At 44.2% G+C, this 15,493-nt stretch overlaps 1 protein-coding gene across 1 annotated transcript in view; it reads left to right on the forward strand.

The window, feature by feature from the left end:
• The window catches only part of Lig1 (DNA ligase 1), a 36,530-nt gene extending 25,684 nt beyond the window's left edge, over positions 1-10,846 (forward strand). Inside the window, exons 20-28 of the mRNA XM_021219328.2 lie at positions 206-316; positions 820-891; positions 2,914-3,058; positions 3,216-3,298; positions 4,562-4,714; positions 5,570-5,623; positions 6,243-6,386; positions 7,842-7,934; positions 8,030-10,846. Of these exons, the coding sequence (XP_021074987.1) occupies positions 206-316; positions 820-891; positions 2,914-3,058; positions 3,216-3,298; positions 4,562-4,714; positions 5,570-5,623; positions 6,243-6,386; positions 7,842-7,934; positions 8,030-8,110 (936 nt within the window). The 3' untranslated portion in view covers positions 8,111-10,846. The remainder of the gene's footprint in view (positions 1-205; positions 317-819; positions 892-2,913; positions 3,059-3,215; positions 3,299-4,561; positions 4,715-5,569; positions 5,624-6,242; positions 6,387-7,841; positions 7,935-8,029) is intronic.
• The last annotated feature ends 4,647 nt before the right edge of the window (positions 10,847-15,493 follow it).

Consider the following 15,493-nt stretch of genomic DNA (forward strand, 5'->3'; position numbering starts at 1 on the left):
AAAAAAAAAAAAAAAAAAAAAAAGAGAAGAGGGAAGTTTTCTCTGGCTGCTGTCACTGTGTCTGGTCTGTGGTACCAAATGACGAGTCATTAGAAAAGCTAATGTACCTTGGTGAGTACTCTTGTGTCAGCTGTGGTTTGTGAGAGCAATGGGAGGGTAAAGGAATTCATTGGCCTGCTTCTGTCTTGACCTCTTCCTTTTGTAGATTAAACACCCCTCAGTCACATCTTTCATTCTGGACACTGAGGCTGTGGCCTGGGACCGAGAAAAGAAGCAGATCCAACCATTCCAAGTGCTCACCACGCGCAAGCGCAAGGTAGCATCAACCCATATACTTCTGGAGCAGTGCCACAGTGTTTCTTTCCTCCCAGTTCTGACTTTGGGGTTCTACTTGGTTCTCTAAGGGGCAGAATGAATCTGGATGTAGATCTGCTAGCTTTGGCAAAGTGGCCACCATTGTCAAAGCCATCACATTCTTATCCCAGCATCCCAGTTAAGAAAGCTAGAAGGGTCCTTTTCCTGAATATGTCATTTCACTATGAAAGCCCTATTGGGGAAGTCACATATCTTGTACCTCAACTGGCTAGAATTGTGTCATTTTATCATCATTAGCTACAAGGGAGGCTGATGAAGTCAGGATTTCCCAAGAGTCATCCTCATTTTGGGCTAATGCCTGCAGCATTGCTACCTCCTAGGCAGTGTGACCTTAGCTAGGGGTAGGCATGAAATGGTAGGGATCAGCCTGAGACGTGATGAGATAGGACACAGAATGCCACCTTCCCTCCCCTCATGCCTGGTCTTTTATTCTGTTCCAACTAGGAGGTTGATGCATCGGAGATACAGGTGCAAGTGTGTCTGTATGCTTTTGACCTCATCTACCTCAACGGAGAGGTGAGTTCTGCTTTGTGACAGGTGGCCACAGGGTAGCAGGTTGGAGTGAGCTTGGAGCTGTCTGTCTGGCTTCCATTTCTGATTCTACCCCAGCACTGAGCTGGGAGGTCATGCTCAGGCAGTGGCTCTCTTGAAGTGTGGGCTCAGGGTGTTTTTGAGGACTCCTCTCTTGGTTTTACATTTGTATGATTTTTTCTTCCTGTCACATCTGTATGAAGTGGGGTTTTCTCTCCATGACTGCAGGAACTATGGAAAAGCCAGCTTCTTTTCTCTTGAACAAAAGGGTCTGTATACTGTCATTCAGCTGTACTCCCTCTTCTCACTGTTCATTTTTAAATTTTATGAAACATGCTGTTTGGAGATATGGAAGTATAGCACAGAAGTAGACTACCTCCCTGCCTGGCTTGCACTCAAGGCCCCAAGCTTCATTTGCAGAACACAAAAAAGGGAAATCAAATGCTATTTGGCTGTATTGGATGTACTGTTTTTTAATGAATTAACACAAGTCTTTAAATTTCAAATTTCTGTATCACAAGTATCAAGAAGTGTGACCCCCCCCCCACACTCCCCAATTCTTTTCCCCTAAATAGAAGCTCTTTAAATAGAGTCCTCAAGTATATTTTAACAAGCTGGGGGTGTTGCTCACTGGTACGGTCACTGCATAGAATCCCCTAGTGAGGGATGGGGTCATGGCTCAGGTGTTCTGCCTGCCTAGAATCCCCTAGTGAAGGCCTGGGGCTCACAAGTAAAGTACATGCACAGTATTTATGAGACCTGATGGCTCATAAATATCTCTAGACTCTTCTTTAAGAGAAAAGAAGAGAAAAGGAAAGAAAAAAGAAAAAGAAAGGAAAGAAAAGAAAAGAAAAAAGATTATTAAGGTTCTTGAGACTGAAAGTTTGAAAATGGTCACTTTAGGGCATCAGAAATCATTCCCACCTCAGCCTGGTGAGAAATTATCCTGTGTGTTTATGGGGTTGGGCTGAGTGGTGAGGTCTCTCATTCTTTTCTTGCCTCCTCTTTCTGCTTCTCTCTTGATGTCTTCTGTCTGGCCAGTGCCAGTCAAATATCTGTCCTGGTCCTGATCTGAGTCTGATACTGGGCCATCAGGACGTTCTGTATGGTCCTGGCTAACTGAACCCGTAGAGTGCAGATGGTATCCACCAGACAGATGAGTTTACCGTAGAGAAGAAAGGTGAGCAGAGGCTAGCCTTCCCATGGTAGATAGCATCTCACTCAGGTTATATCTGTCCTGTTTGTATGTATAAAGTTTGTTTATGTGTGATCTGGCCTGAGCCTTCTTAAGTTAGCAAGCAGGCAACCCCCCTGCCCAGCTTACTGAACCATGTTTTATAAAGGACCTACCTTAGCATATATGAACTTTGGTATCTGGGACAGGGCTTCTATAGATATTGACGGACCATTCCATTAACTAATGTGTTTCTCACTTAGAAGGTGATTTCCAGTCCTTCATTAGCATAGTGAAGATCCTCTTGGATATGTATATGGACTTCATGGTCCTAACCCTTGTTGGGCAGGGTTAAAAAATATAATAACTGTGGCCTGTGGGATGGCATTCAGCATGTAAAAGTGTTTGACAGGTAAGCTTCATGACATGACTTCAGGCCCTGAAACCTGTGTGAAGATGGATGGAAAGAACAGGCCCCACAGAATTATCTGACCTCCATATGCATGCCATGCCATATCCATACCTACATACTATGATAAACAAATAATAAGTAAAAACTAAATTATAACTTCACAAAGTGTTTATCTGTTACCAGGAAGCTGGTGGGTCCCCAATAGGTCTTTCAGAGTTCAGCATGCTAGTGGGGTCTGCCTTTTTCTGATTCCTTCATCTGCAGTTAAAGCTCTAATACAACAGTCCTGCTGGTTGTTGATTCCTCCTTCCCCAAGGCGTTCTGTAACCACATCATTATGTGTGACCCTTGTGTATGCTGTCAAGGTCTGGACTTATGCCACTTTTGTTTCCTGAGTGTTGTCTACTTTCTTTCCTCATAGTCCCTGGTTCGCCAGCCTCTGTCTCGACGCAGGCAGCTGCTCCGTGAGAACTTCGTGGAAACAGAGGGTGAGTTTGTCTTCGCCACCTCCTTGGACACCAAGGACACCGAGCAGATTGCTGAGTTCTTGGAGCAGTCAGTGAAGGGTGAGTGTAACTACTCTTCTCTCCCAAGGTTTGAAGCTTTGCTGTGTCTGTGCTGACCATTTTCCCATCTCCCAAACCCTGAGATTTACCTGGAATCCTGCCCGCTTGTATCTTGTGAGCCACTGCTTCCTTAGTTAGGCTTCCATGTTTCCCACAGACTCCTGTGAGGGCCTGATGGTGAAGACCTTGGATGTTGATGCCACTTATGAGATTGCCAAGAGGTCACACAACTGGCTCAAGGTGATTCTGGCCTGTGCTCGTCCTTCCCAGTGTGGATGTCTATCCCTACTTTGTATAGAGTCTCCATCCACTCCCTAATGAGTGTGGGTTTCCATTATATGATTCTACCCCAGTCAGATGTCTTCCTGAAGTAAAGCGTGGTTAATGGCTCTTCCAGGAACTCACTGTGAACTCCCTAGCCTAAGCCTTAGGTATATCATGGTGAGGAAGCCAAGTCTGGTCTTCATGTCCCTTGCCCTTGTATCCTTGTTGCATGAGGTGTACAAAGGAGAGGCTTCTAGGTTGTGTCCAGGATAACCTGCCTCTGGTGAGCTCATGGAAAGAGCTTGGTTAGGGAGAGTCTTGAGAGGGCCCTGCATAGTTCAGAAGAGTTCTCTGGATGTGACATCTGGGCCCAGCAGTGGACAGCAGGAAGGGGTGGGTTATGTGAAGAGGGTAGAGTAGGTGAGCAGGAGAGCCGCAGGTGCAGTGTCCTAGAGGTGTTGTAGGCTTAGTATTGTCGGACACAGAGTGAGCAGGGGAGGTCAAGGGAGCAGGCTGTAAGACTGTAGCACCTTGGGCCTTGTGAGATGTAACTAGATTCTTTTCTAAAGGTTTCAGGAAGCCAGCAGGATCTTAGTGAAAGTCATGTGATCCTGTTGTCATTTTTTAGGGGTCCTCTGGCTGCTTTTTAGAGAATAAGCTAGTGGATGTAGGTTTGGATATAAATGTGGAGAGTGAGGTAATGTTTTCTGGTACAAGATGACAGATGGAGGCTCTTGGGAGCTGTGCAATCCAGTCCTGCTGTACACTTTTTTTTTCTTTCTTCTGGTCTGTTTCTCCTGTCTAGAATTAGGCCATTGTGTACAAACCTTCCCTGCCTTAGCAATATTTCACTTTTTTCCACATAATCTTAAGTACCTGTATGGCACTCAACTGGTACTTCTTAAGTATTTCTTGAATGGATGGGTAAGTTGAGTGAGTTAACGTTGGCTCTTTGGGAACTGATAATTTCCAAACTGGGTGTGTGGTCCATATTATATATAACTCTAGCATTCTGGAGGCTGAGGCATGAGGATCCAGATCCATCTCAACCTGAAAAGCAAAAGGTGATGCCCCTCACATACCTCCAGCTCATTTGCTTTGCTTCAAACTGAAAAGCATTTTGGCCTACAACTTCCCATGAGCCTTGTTTCTCTTCCTCAAAGCTCTTAAGTACAAACCTCAAGTAGCAAGATCCCATCTACCCTTCTGCCTCTCTCATTCCTTACTTCCCCCCTCCAGCTGAAGAAGGACTACCTTGATGGTGTGGGCGACACTCTGGACCTTGTGGTGATTGGCGCCTACCTGGGCCGAGGGAAGCGGGCTGGCCGGTATGGAGGCTTCCTGTTGGCTGCCTACGATGAGGAGAGTGAAGAGCTTCAGGCTATATGCAAGGTCCTGGGGACTGGGTGCTGATCACAGAATTGGGAGGGATGTAATTCTACTCTGGGATGTACCTGCCATCATGCATGTGCAGGTTCAATCAACTCTGAATAAATGAGTGACAATTTACATGTTTACCCATGTGATCAAGTAGCTTGTAATTTGTTATATTTTTGGGCACTAGTATGTTACCATTTTATAATATTTATGTAGAGTTTTAAAAGCACTATTGTTACGGTTGAATGCAAGAAATAATAAGGCCATTAATACAGATAGCACCTGTCTAATTAGAAACTTACATAAGCAGTTATAGGTAGCTGCCAGCACAGACTATTACTACTCCCATTATAGCATTGCCTTGGTAATGTTAAGAGCAGGAGTGGTAAGTGGTAGTGCAAGCTTGTGATCTCAGCCACTTGGGAGGTAGGGAATTAGAAGGCCAATACCATCCTGGGTGTGAAGCTGGGAATGTAGCTCAGCAGTACAGCTGCTGCCTAGGATGTCCCAGTGAGAGGCGTGGAACATGACTGAGGTAGAGCCCCTGCCTAGAATATCCCAGTGAAGGGCTGGGTCTGTGGCTCAGGGGTAGAGCCCCTGCCTAGAATACCCCAGTGAGGGGCGAGGAATGTGGCTTAGTGATAGAGATCTTGCCTAAACATTGGAGAGCTTCAACAGAGGAGAGTAGATTTTTTTTTTTTTTTTTTTTTTTTTAGAAAGCAAAGGAAAGTACATGACAAGTACAGCCTTTCAGGGCAGGGAATTGTGACTGATAGCTCAGTAACATCACTTCATCTCAGGTGGCAGAACAGGGTTAGGTGCTGGACCAGCTAGCCAGATGAATTTCTAATCTGCCATTTTCTCCTGCAGCTGGGAACTGGATTCAGTGACGAGGAACTGGAGGAACATCACCAGAGCCTGCAGGTGGGCCCTGTGACCACCTGGTGCCTCTCACCACACTTAATTCTGTGTAGGGCTCTGGCTTCATGGGATCCCAGAACATTCAGATTCAAGTCCCAGATCTACCAGCTACTTCTTGGTGATGTTATCCAAGGGACTGCACGTCCCAGCCCAGCACACATGTGGTCATTGTCTCTGGTAGTTTTCCCTGAGAAGTGCCATGAGCCTCTAAAGAAGGATGATTTTTTTTCTTAGTGGGCTCAGGCATTTTAGGGTGTGAGGCTCTGCCCTGTGTGTTGGTATCTTGAGGTTTGACCCCATCTCTGTCCCATTTTTAGAAATCTCTCTGCTGTTTCCCAGGCTTGCGCTTCCCCCCTCAAAAACTTCTCCTCCCCTTGTGTGTTGTGTCTTTGTCTTATGTCTCTGTCTCTCTGGACTTCTGCCTCTAATTTTAGTGTCCCTCTCAGTCCCAATGTGTCACCTTCCTTTCCTCATTTCCCTTTGATATTCCTTGTCTAGCTTTTTGACTTTAAGGACTGCTCCATTTTCTTCTCCCCTCCTCTCATCCCTAATCTCCATCCCTCTAAGCCTGGGTCCTGGCTTTGAGATTTAAACTCATTTTCTTTTCCTCTGCTCACTGCAGGCCCTGGTATTGCCTACCCCACGCCCCTATGTGAGGATTGATGGGGCAGTGGCCCCAGACCATTGGCTGGACCCAAGCATTGTGTGGGAGGTGAAGTGTGCTGATCTTTCCCTGTCCCCCATCTACCCTGCTGCACGGGGCCTGGTGAGTTCTGGGGTCTGGGAAGGACTCTCGAAGGGAAGGAAGGCAGAGGTGATGGGATGTGCTCTTCCTGTAGACTAATCAAAAAACCTTGAATATATTTGGATGTCAGACATCATTCTCAGCTATAAAAGAAGAAAATGGCATTGCTGCCTTTGATAGCATCTCACCTTTGTCTCCAAAGTAATTTGAGAACCTAGTTTTAAAAAGAAGTTCAGGATGACTCACCAGTGTTTCCTTCATGACTTCAGTCACCCAGAATTAGTTATCATGGTACCATGTTTTACAATTCCATGGCTAATGTCCGTATGTCAGAACAGATCAGTGATATAGTCTTGGTGGATCCAGCAGTCAGTGAGCAGCACACAGGAGACAGTGTGACTGAACTTAAAGGGCTCTTTCTTTGACTCTTCTTCCTGTCCTGAAGCTTGGCTGGTATGTACTTTCCGAGTAGAAGCAGACTTGTATTTTGCCAAGTGGACCTCCTAGGGTTTTGCTGTTGTTGGTTTTTAGGGTTTTCTTGGTGCTTAAGATAACTGCTTGGCTAGTAAATGCCCTCACTGTGTGATTCTAGATGCTGTACCACTGAGTTATGCCTTCAGCCCCTCATTCTAGGTGGGGGCTCTACCCATGAGCCATGCTGCCAGCCCCTCCCTCACTGGGGGATTCTAGGCAGGTGCTCTGCCACTGAGCCACGCCCCCCAGCCCCTCACTGGGCGATTCTAGGTAGGGGCTTTATCTCTCAACCTAGTCCTTTCACTGAGGTGTTGTTGCTTTGCCATACCTCTCTTTTTCCCCCTACATTTTTGTTTTGTGTATTTTTATTATCTTTGTTTATTTAGAGACAAGTTCTCATTAACCCACACAGTTCTTAAACTTGAGATTCTTCTGCCTCATCTTCCTGAGCACCTGGGATTACAAGCAAGTTTTACCAGGCTTGGTTTACCTCATTAATTTTTTTTTTATACTTATTATGCAGTAGAGAACCAGGGCCCTTGGCACCAAGTGCAAGGAGCTACGTTTGTCCTACCTTACTATGACTCACCCATAGTTGAATAACTGGCACATCACCCATGTAAGCCTCACAGAAATGCCAGTTTGTGCACCTGTGTTCATAGATGAGAAAGAGATAGCTTCACAGAGAGCTGTGGTAACTGCTGCTTGGCTCCTGAAAACTGCTGACATTAAATCCCTGACTGTTTTTCAGCACTCATGGTTATTAGGATGCTAACAACATAAGTAAGTATAGAATCTTGTATTTTCTGAGTATTACAGTACATCAGGTACCAAGATTTCAAACATGCTGACACCTTCTTTAACCCTTTCAGCCCATTGCTCAGCCCCATTGAGGTAAGGCTCAAGTCAAGAAAGAAGAGATCAGATAGGGTGTCACTTGTCAGCCTACTGCAGTTGAAGCCCAGCAGAGCCCCCCCCCCCCACTACTGTCCTCTCTCACAGGTGGACAAAGAAAAAGGGATCTCTCTTCGTTTTCCTCGGTTCGTCCGTGTCCGTGAAGACAAGCAGCCAGAGCAGGCCACTACCAGTGACCAGGTGAGGCCCTGGGCAGAGGGTTGGTTCTGGCTAGGAGCTGTAGAAATGGGAGCTAACTGTGGAGCTGCTGATACCCCTCCTCCCATTCTCCTCAGGTTGCCACTTTGTATCGGAAGCAGAGTCAGATTCAGAACCAACAAAGCTCAGACTTGGACTCCGACATTGAAGACTATTAACCTCCTGCTCTCCTGGGCCTGGGTGGAGGTTGAGAGAACATGGGTACTGTTGGATTGGTGGTGTTGATTGGTGTGTGTGGAGTCGCAGGGTGAGATCCTGGGGCTGGGATGCTTCATTTTCTTCAATAAATGACTTCTCAGATGCCTCCTTGGTGAGGAGGTCTACACTGAGCTCTGTGGTATGGCTCTGAGTTCACACAGGTGTTGAACAAGTTCCCTGCAGTCTGGCAGCTTCCGCCACTTGGGCTATGGAACACTCAAAACATGGCTATTGCCACTTAGGACTAGAACAGTTCATTTTATTTGCTACATGTTGTTGGTGCTAGTCAGTGGACAGCAGCAATCAAGAGCTTTCATGGTTTAGTTTCTTTGAACTCCCAGCACTCTGCCAGGTTGACACTGTTAGCTCTCTTTTGCAGCTATAGAGGAGGACCCAGAAACTGCCAGCACCCTTGCCAGGAGCATCAGCACTTAGTACTCTCAGTTCTGCAGGCAATCACTCCCACATCTTTCTAACAAGGTCCCCATGCTTTGGGGAGAGAGTGGTGCCCAGGTGTGTGGTTCCCATTTGTGCCACCTATTGTCTTGTCACCAGACATCACCTCAATCTTTAGAATAGCATTTCAGGCATCACTCCACAAGATCAGGAAGTGACAGCAGCTGCTTTGCTATGGCTGTGACCTCAACATAATGTCTGATGTATGACAGGTGCTCTGAAGTACTGGCTGAGTGCTAGCCTCCTTTGCACATGACCAGAGACTAGGCATCACTGCTAGTCTAACCCCTGTGTCCCTTTCCTTCTTTTGTGTGCTTCAGTCTTCACAGGGGGTACAGATAGCCCTAGCCAGTTTGATCCCATGAAGGTCACCTGAGGTTGGAGAAGATACAGGCAAGTTGCAAAACTCTAGCAAATGTGATAGAAAGGCTCCTAAGATGATGGGGAAAGTCTTCTAGAAAGCCCGGTTTTCTTGAGATGGTCCTTGAAAGAATTGGGCCCTGGCAGCTTTCTGGTGGAGGAGACATGGTCTAGGAGGGTAGGGTAGACAACCAGGCAAAGTCCCAGATCTGCACAGCTAAAGCCATTCTTGTGGGACATAGTATGGCTCTAGTTAGGTTTTCTATTGCTGTGATAAAACGCCGTGACCAAAAGCAACTTGAGGTGGAAAGGGTTTATTTCAGCTTATAAACCTACATCACTATCACTGAGGGAAGTCATTGGACCCAGAGGCAGAAACTAATGTACAGGCCACAGATAAAGTGTTAATTTACTGGCCTCCTTCCTCTGGCTTGCCTGGCCTATTTTCTTATAGCACCCAGAACCACCAGCCCAAGAGTGGCACTGCCCAGTTGGCCTTCTCACATTAATCACCAGTCAAGAAAATGCCCTACAGATTTGCCTACAGGCAACCTAATGGAAACATTTTGTCAAGGTTCTGTTTTCCCAGGTGAACCCTACCTAGTGTCCAGTTGACGTAGCAGCTAGCCCCCATAAAACCCCATTCAAAGCAGTTGTCCTGGGCCTGGGAGATAGCTCAGTCAGTAAAGTGTTTGCTTTGTAAATGTGAATACCAAAGTCCAGTCTTCCCCAGAACCCTCCAAGCCAGGCACAGTAGTTGAGGTGGTAGAGACAGCCAGATACCTGGGGCTCACTGGCCAGACAGTTCAGCTGAATTGACAGACTCTAGATTAAGTGAAAGACCAGACCCACCTCAAAAATAAAAAATAAAATACAGTAGGAGTACATGATTAAGGAAGACACTTGACACTGAGCATACCTAGCACACACATGTACAAAAAAACATGTCCTTTGGGTCTTCTGTTGACTGCAGTTGACATCCTGTCCAGTATAAGGTAAGCCACAGAAGAACCTTGAAACACTGGAATCAAGGGCCCTGGCCAGCACAGCCCTCATGGGATCCAGTTGTGCAAACCTGAGCCTGAACCAGTTGGCTTTCTACCTTCCAGACTTATCACACGAATCACTTAGACACCGTGATTTCGCATAGCCAAGCTGCAATCCCGGCGGAAGCTCTGTGATATTTACTGGGAAAAGTCTTGTGTATGACAAGGCTGTCTAAGATGGAACTCGCTGTGAGACTCTTTGGTCGGAGAGATCTGAGCTGAATATTCTCATGGCAAACTTTGCCTGTGTGACTCTTCTCTGACCTGTTCCTTTACTTACGAGATGTCCTTGATAGCTAGAGGTGCGAGCATCCAGGTGTGAGGGTTCACTAGGAGTTCATTCTTTGAACTACAGCACTGGCCATGATTGCCTTTCAGAAGATCCCCTGCTTTGCTTTTGATTAATTATACATTTATCACTTAAATACATTGGAATAATAACCTCCCAACAATATATATATATATATATATTCATATGGCTACAAATGTGTGGGTAAAGAGGGTTTTGACACTCTGGCATGAAAAGCATCAGTTACCAGTTTTAAAGTGTGCCTGAAGACTCTCAGTAGAAGGAAGTTAGGTGATAAGGATCACAGATGGATAGTCATCAATGGAGTTTAGACACAGGGACCTTAACTGAATGTTCCCGCGAACTTTTGAACCTCTGAAAGTTTATCTTTAATTACAGATGTTCTGATTAATGGATGTGATGCTCTGTACCTGTTCTCCGAAGTTTTTGCCTGATTGATTTTGTATTTCCCTGTGCCAGAAAGCTTAGTCATTCTTAGTAATTACTTCTATGGATATAATTGCCAGTTTTTCTCTATATAACTGCCTGCCTTTGAACAGTAAAACGCATTCAGACGCATATAGCTCTACTGTGTGTCTGTCTGTCATTTCGCACCGCGACCAGTGCCTTCCTGCATACCAAAAGACCCTGCTTCCCGCACGGGTGTGTGTTTCGACTGAGTCGGTCCGTGGCACAGACTTACTGGTGTTTTCCCTCTCATACTCTTACCAATGAGCCCCACTAGTTTATTAATGATCTTCATTTAACAGGGAGGCACTGTGCTCTACCATTTGGGTGATGGGGGAGGGTCAAGACAAGATTTGGTCTTGGCTGTCTGCTGTCTGCTTCAGGCCACATATTCACAGTAGTTATGCCATGAAAGCCTCTTGTGCACCTATGAGATAATGGAACCTGCCACAATCAAGTCTGCAACTGAAGGTATCAAGCTGCTGGCTAGAATATGTGAACACTGAAGAGACAAATCTGGAGTTGGGTGAGAGGTCGGTGCATGAATCTTCCCCAGAGGATGTAATCCAGCTCAGTTTAAAAGTTGTCATAGGTCTGTCTTGGTGTATGTCTGAGGGCATCATGGGAGGTTGAAGAATGCACACTAGGAAGCAGCAGTCCCAATTCATGGAGAATCAAAAGGACCAGGTCTCAGTCACATGACCATAACCTGCAGCAAAGCTTGCTGGGAAGTGTTTTATGCCGGCAAGGCATTTTTAAACAGTCTAACAGAATGGAGCACAGCATATTTTCCTATGTGGGCATAAAGTGAACCATGCTTAGCCTTAAATGTCTTATGCATAACTTCATCCAATTCTTCCCTTGAAGCTATTTTGGTACAATTATTGTCTATGTCTTTTAGAGAAAGAAAAACTTAACAGGATGCTGTTGCTTGCTACAAATTTCATCTAGCAATTAGTGGATTGAAATTTGGCCTGTGCCCTCCATACCTTTAGGCTGCTCATGTACTATAATATAAAGAGATCTCTCTATGCTTAGCTGAAGATCTTTTTACATTCTTCGTGGGCCCACCCCTCAGCTCACTAACGATAAAAGTGAGCTTGCCAGCTACCAAAGAGATTAAGGGGTAACAAAGCTAGTCATTTGGAGTTGTTCTGGGCACACTGCCCACTGCCATGTCTGCAACTTTTTTGCCATCTTGGCAACAAAATCAAGTCACTGCTCAGGTTGCTGCCAGGAACATCCAGCTCTTGACAAATTACAGGTGTGTGGTGATTGTTCTCTAGCCAGTTTTCTCCCAAGCAAAGTTAAGTCCTGCCTAAGTAAGGGCTGGCAGACAGCAGAGATTAAACCTGCATTCCAGGATTAAATACCAGAAGGCAGAGCTTTATCTTAGCGTACAGAAGCTGAAAGAAGAACCATGGTATGAAACTGGAGGAACAGGCTGTTCAGCAAGGGAACACACAGCTCTAGCTAGAGACAGCAGAGCCATGAACACTGATCTCATTTGGGTTTAGGGAAGCAAAGAGGTTAGGGATCGTTGGTCAGATGCTTGTAGGTTTAGGGATTAACAAAATATTGTGGAAATGTGAAAAGTCATGTTGTAACCATGTTTTACAAATAGAGCTCTTCAGGACAAGGCCTTTGGAGATTCCTGCCCACTTGGCAAGGGCCAGTGGGAATGTTACTGAGATCCCTGTGACTCAGGCCCTCCAGGGTTTTGCTCTGTTTACGGTAATTTGTAGTTTTCCTTGATTGCAGTTGACTTTACTAGGAACAAAAGCCTCTCGGAAGAGTGTTAAAGTTTCTAAAGTTTGTAGTTTATTAAACCTGGGTTTTTTGTTTTTTGTTTTTGTTTGTTTGTTTGTTTGTTTTTGGAACATAGAAACTGGTTCTCCCTACTACTGGCTGTCTCCACAGTCGTATGAGTAAGCTGGAGAAAGTCACTTAGGTTAAAGATCCTTGCTTACTTAAGTGTTTTAGAGAAGAGATTAATACATTTTATGCATTTAGGAGATGATTTCTTAAGAGATGCTATTAAATACTTATGGGAACATATAAGGAAAAGATGAAGGGTGGGAAAGGTCAGACATCTCTTTGGGGGCAAAAAAATTAACAAAGAATTCTAAATCTCCCCTGGAGATAAAAGTGAGAGTAGACACTGCCAGGAAGAAACGAAACTTGATCCTAACAGTTAAGAATCGGGCATCAATTATTACCATTCTGCGAATGTATAAAAAAAGAACAGGACCATATTAAAAAAACTGCTGCTAACATAAAAGTGGTATGTAAACCATTTAGAAATTATTAGACTTATACCTGGAAAATATTCTAGGTATAGTATCATATTCTCTGCTTTGAAAATATAGCATACTGTTTATAAAGATTAGTCTTAGGGTTTATGTCTGCTCTTCTAGATACAGTATGAATAGGATGTGGCTGGATAGATAAAATCATTTGGCTTGCAGTATAAAATTTATGGTTAGATACGAGGTAATGGTTAAATAATGCTTGGATATGGGTAAAGGTCAGTGAAAACAAGGAAGTGGGAAAGAAACTAAAATGGATTAGTATTGTGATTTTTGGAAAATGATTAAAAAGAAACAACTTGAAACTGCTCATGCTTGACTGCTTTAGAACTTGTATAAATAAAGATGGCTTGAGCTATTGGGGCTATTTGCTTGAATAACAGCTAGTGGCTAGTCTAGTGTCTTTATTCTTCCTGCTGCCAAAACTCTAAACTGTGTTTCAAAACCTGGCAAGAGTCTGGCAGAAGTGGGGTCCCCATAGTATGACTGGCTAGAGACTTTCAGGTGTGTGCTTACTGACAAGAGGCTGGTCCATTGTCTGATTTTGTTTTGTTTAGTTGGGCTTGCTATGTAGCCCAGGTTGTCCTCTTAACTCATTACCTCACATACCCAGTGGTGGATGACAGGTATGCCCCATTCTACTCTGCCATTATCTAGCTTTTAGAACGTCATTGTTGCAAGGTCAACACTAGTTGAATTGGTACAGCTTTTAAGCAATTCTTTGAAAGTAGTATTTCAATGTTCTGGCCTAAGTTAAATTTTTTTATTCCTCATTGGAGAACAAAAACTATATTTTCACTATATTCATTTATTTGTATGTATGCCATAGCATACATGAGAAAGTCAGAGGACAACTTGGGATTAGTTCTCACTTTTTACCATTTGGGTCCAGGGAATGAACCTAGGTCATTAGGCTTTACAACAAGCACTGTTACCCACAGAGCCGTCATGCTGGCACTTTTTTTTTTCTGTTTAGAAATATTTTATTCAAAAGATCACCTGAATACAATTTCAGCTCCTATTTTCTTTCAAGACATGTTATAATGGTTAAGTCGGTGTGAGATAAGTAAATGCAAGTCTGAAAGGTACTGGTGATATTCGTGATTTTTATAGCTTGATTCAAACTGCCCTCATGAATACACCTTGTTTTCCACGTGTGCTCCTGTAGAACTTCCAGGGCCACCCAACAAAACCAGTAATAAAGAAGACTCATCCCAGATGAACACTGTGGCCCATTCTTTCATGGCTTAAGTATATACTAACATTAAATATGTTTTAACCCTAAAGCTTGTCAACTATTTCTGTTTCAAAAATTACACAATCGAGAAGGGTATATCCAAAAGATACCATTTGTCTCAATTTGTGTCAATGAAATTAACTAGATCTTTCATTGTTAATGAATTCTGTATTTTCCAAAACAATAAAATTAATCTTTAATCTTTGAGGAACTTATTTTACCATTCAGCCAGAATAATTTCTATTTATTTAATTCATTTATTATTAGATATTTTCTTTACTTACATTTCAGATGTTATCCCCTTTCCTGGTTCCCCTTCCCACCCTCCCCCGGAATTCCCCATCCCAACCCCTCTCACCCTGCTTCTGTGAGGGTGTTCCTCCACCCACCCACCCACTCCTGCCTCCCCACCATGGCATTCCTATGAGCCTTTATTAAGGGCCTTTCCTCCCATTGATGCCCGATAAGGCCATCCTTTGCTACATATGTGGCTGGAACCATGGGTCCCTCCGTATGTGCTCTTTGGTTGGTGGGTTAGTCTCTGGGAGCTCTTGGGGGTCTGGATAGTTGATATTGTTATTCTTCCCATGGGATTGCAAACCCCTTCTTGCTGGCACTTTATTATATTGGTATATATTCACTGAACATAGTACTGCAAAACCAAAAAAAAGATTTTCATTCCATTGTATGATATACTTTGACCTTGTTCCTCTCATTCCCTCTACTGTTGCCCCTCTTTTCCTTCTCCCCCTCTATATAAAAACCTAGGAACCATGAATGGGATATTTGCCTTTATGGGCCTGAGATTTCATCTCATAATCTGTAGTTTTGGCCATTTTCCTGCAAGTGACATATTCTTTATTACATTCTTTATGGGTGAATAAAAGTTCTTTGTGCACATAGATCACATTTTCTGTATCCATTCCTTTGTTGATGGACACTTGGGAGTGTTCCATAATTTGGCTGTTATGACTACAGCTATTGTGGTTACAGTGGACATTGGTGTGCAAGTCTCTATGGAACCCTTTAGCAAAGTTCCCAGGAGTGGTATAGCTGGTTCTTAGGGTAGAACTGTATTTAATCCTTTTTTTTTTTTTTTTTTTTTTTTTTGGTTTTTCGAGACAGGGTTTCTCTGTGTAGTCCTGGCTGTCCTGGAACTCACTTTGTAGACCAGGCTG

This window comes from Mus pahari, chromosome 19, assembly GCF_900095145.1.
Source record: "Mus pahari chromosome 19, PAHARI_EIJ_v1.1, whole genome shotgun sequence".
NCBI classification, from domain to species: Eukaryota; Metazoa; Chordata; class Mammalia; order Rodentia; family Muridae; genus Mus; species Mus pahari.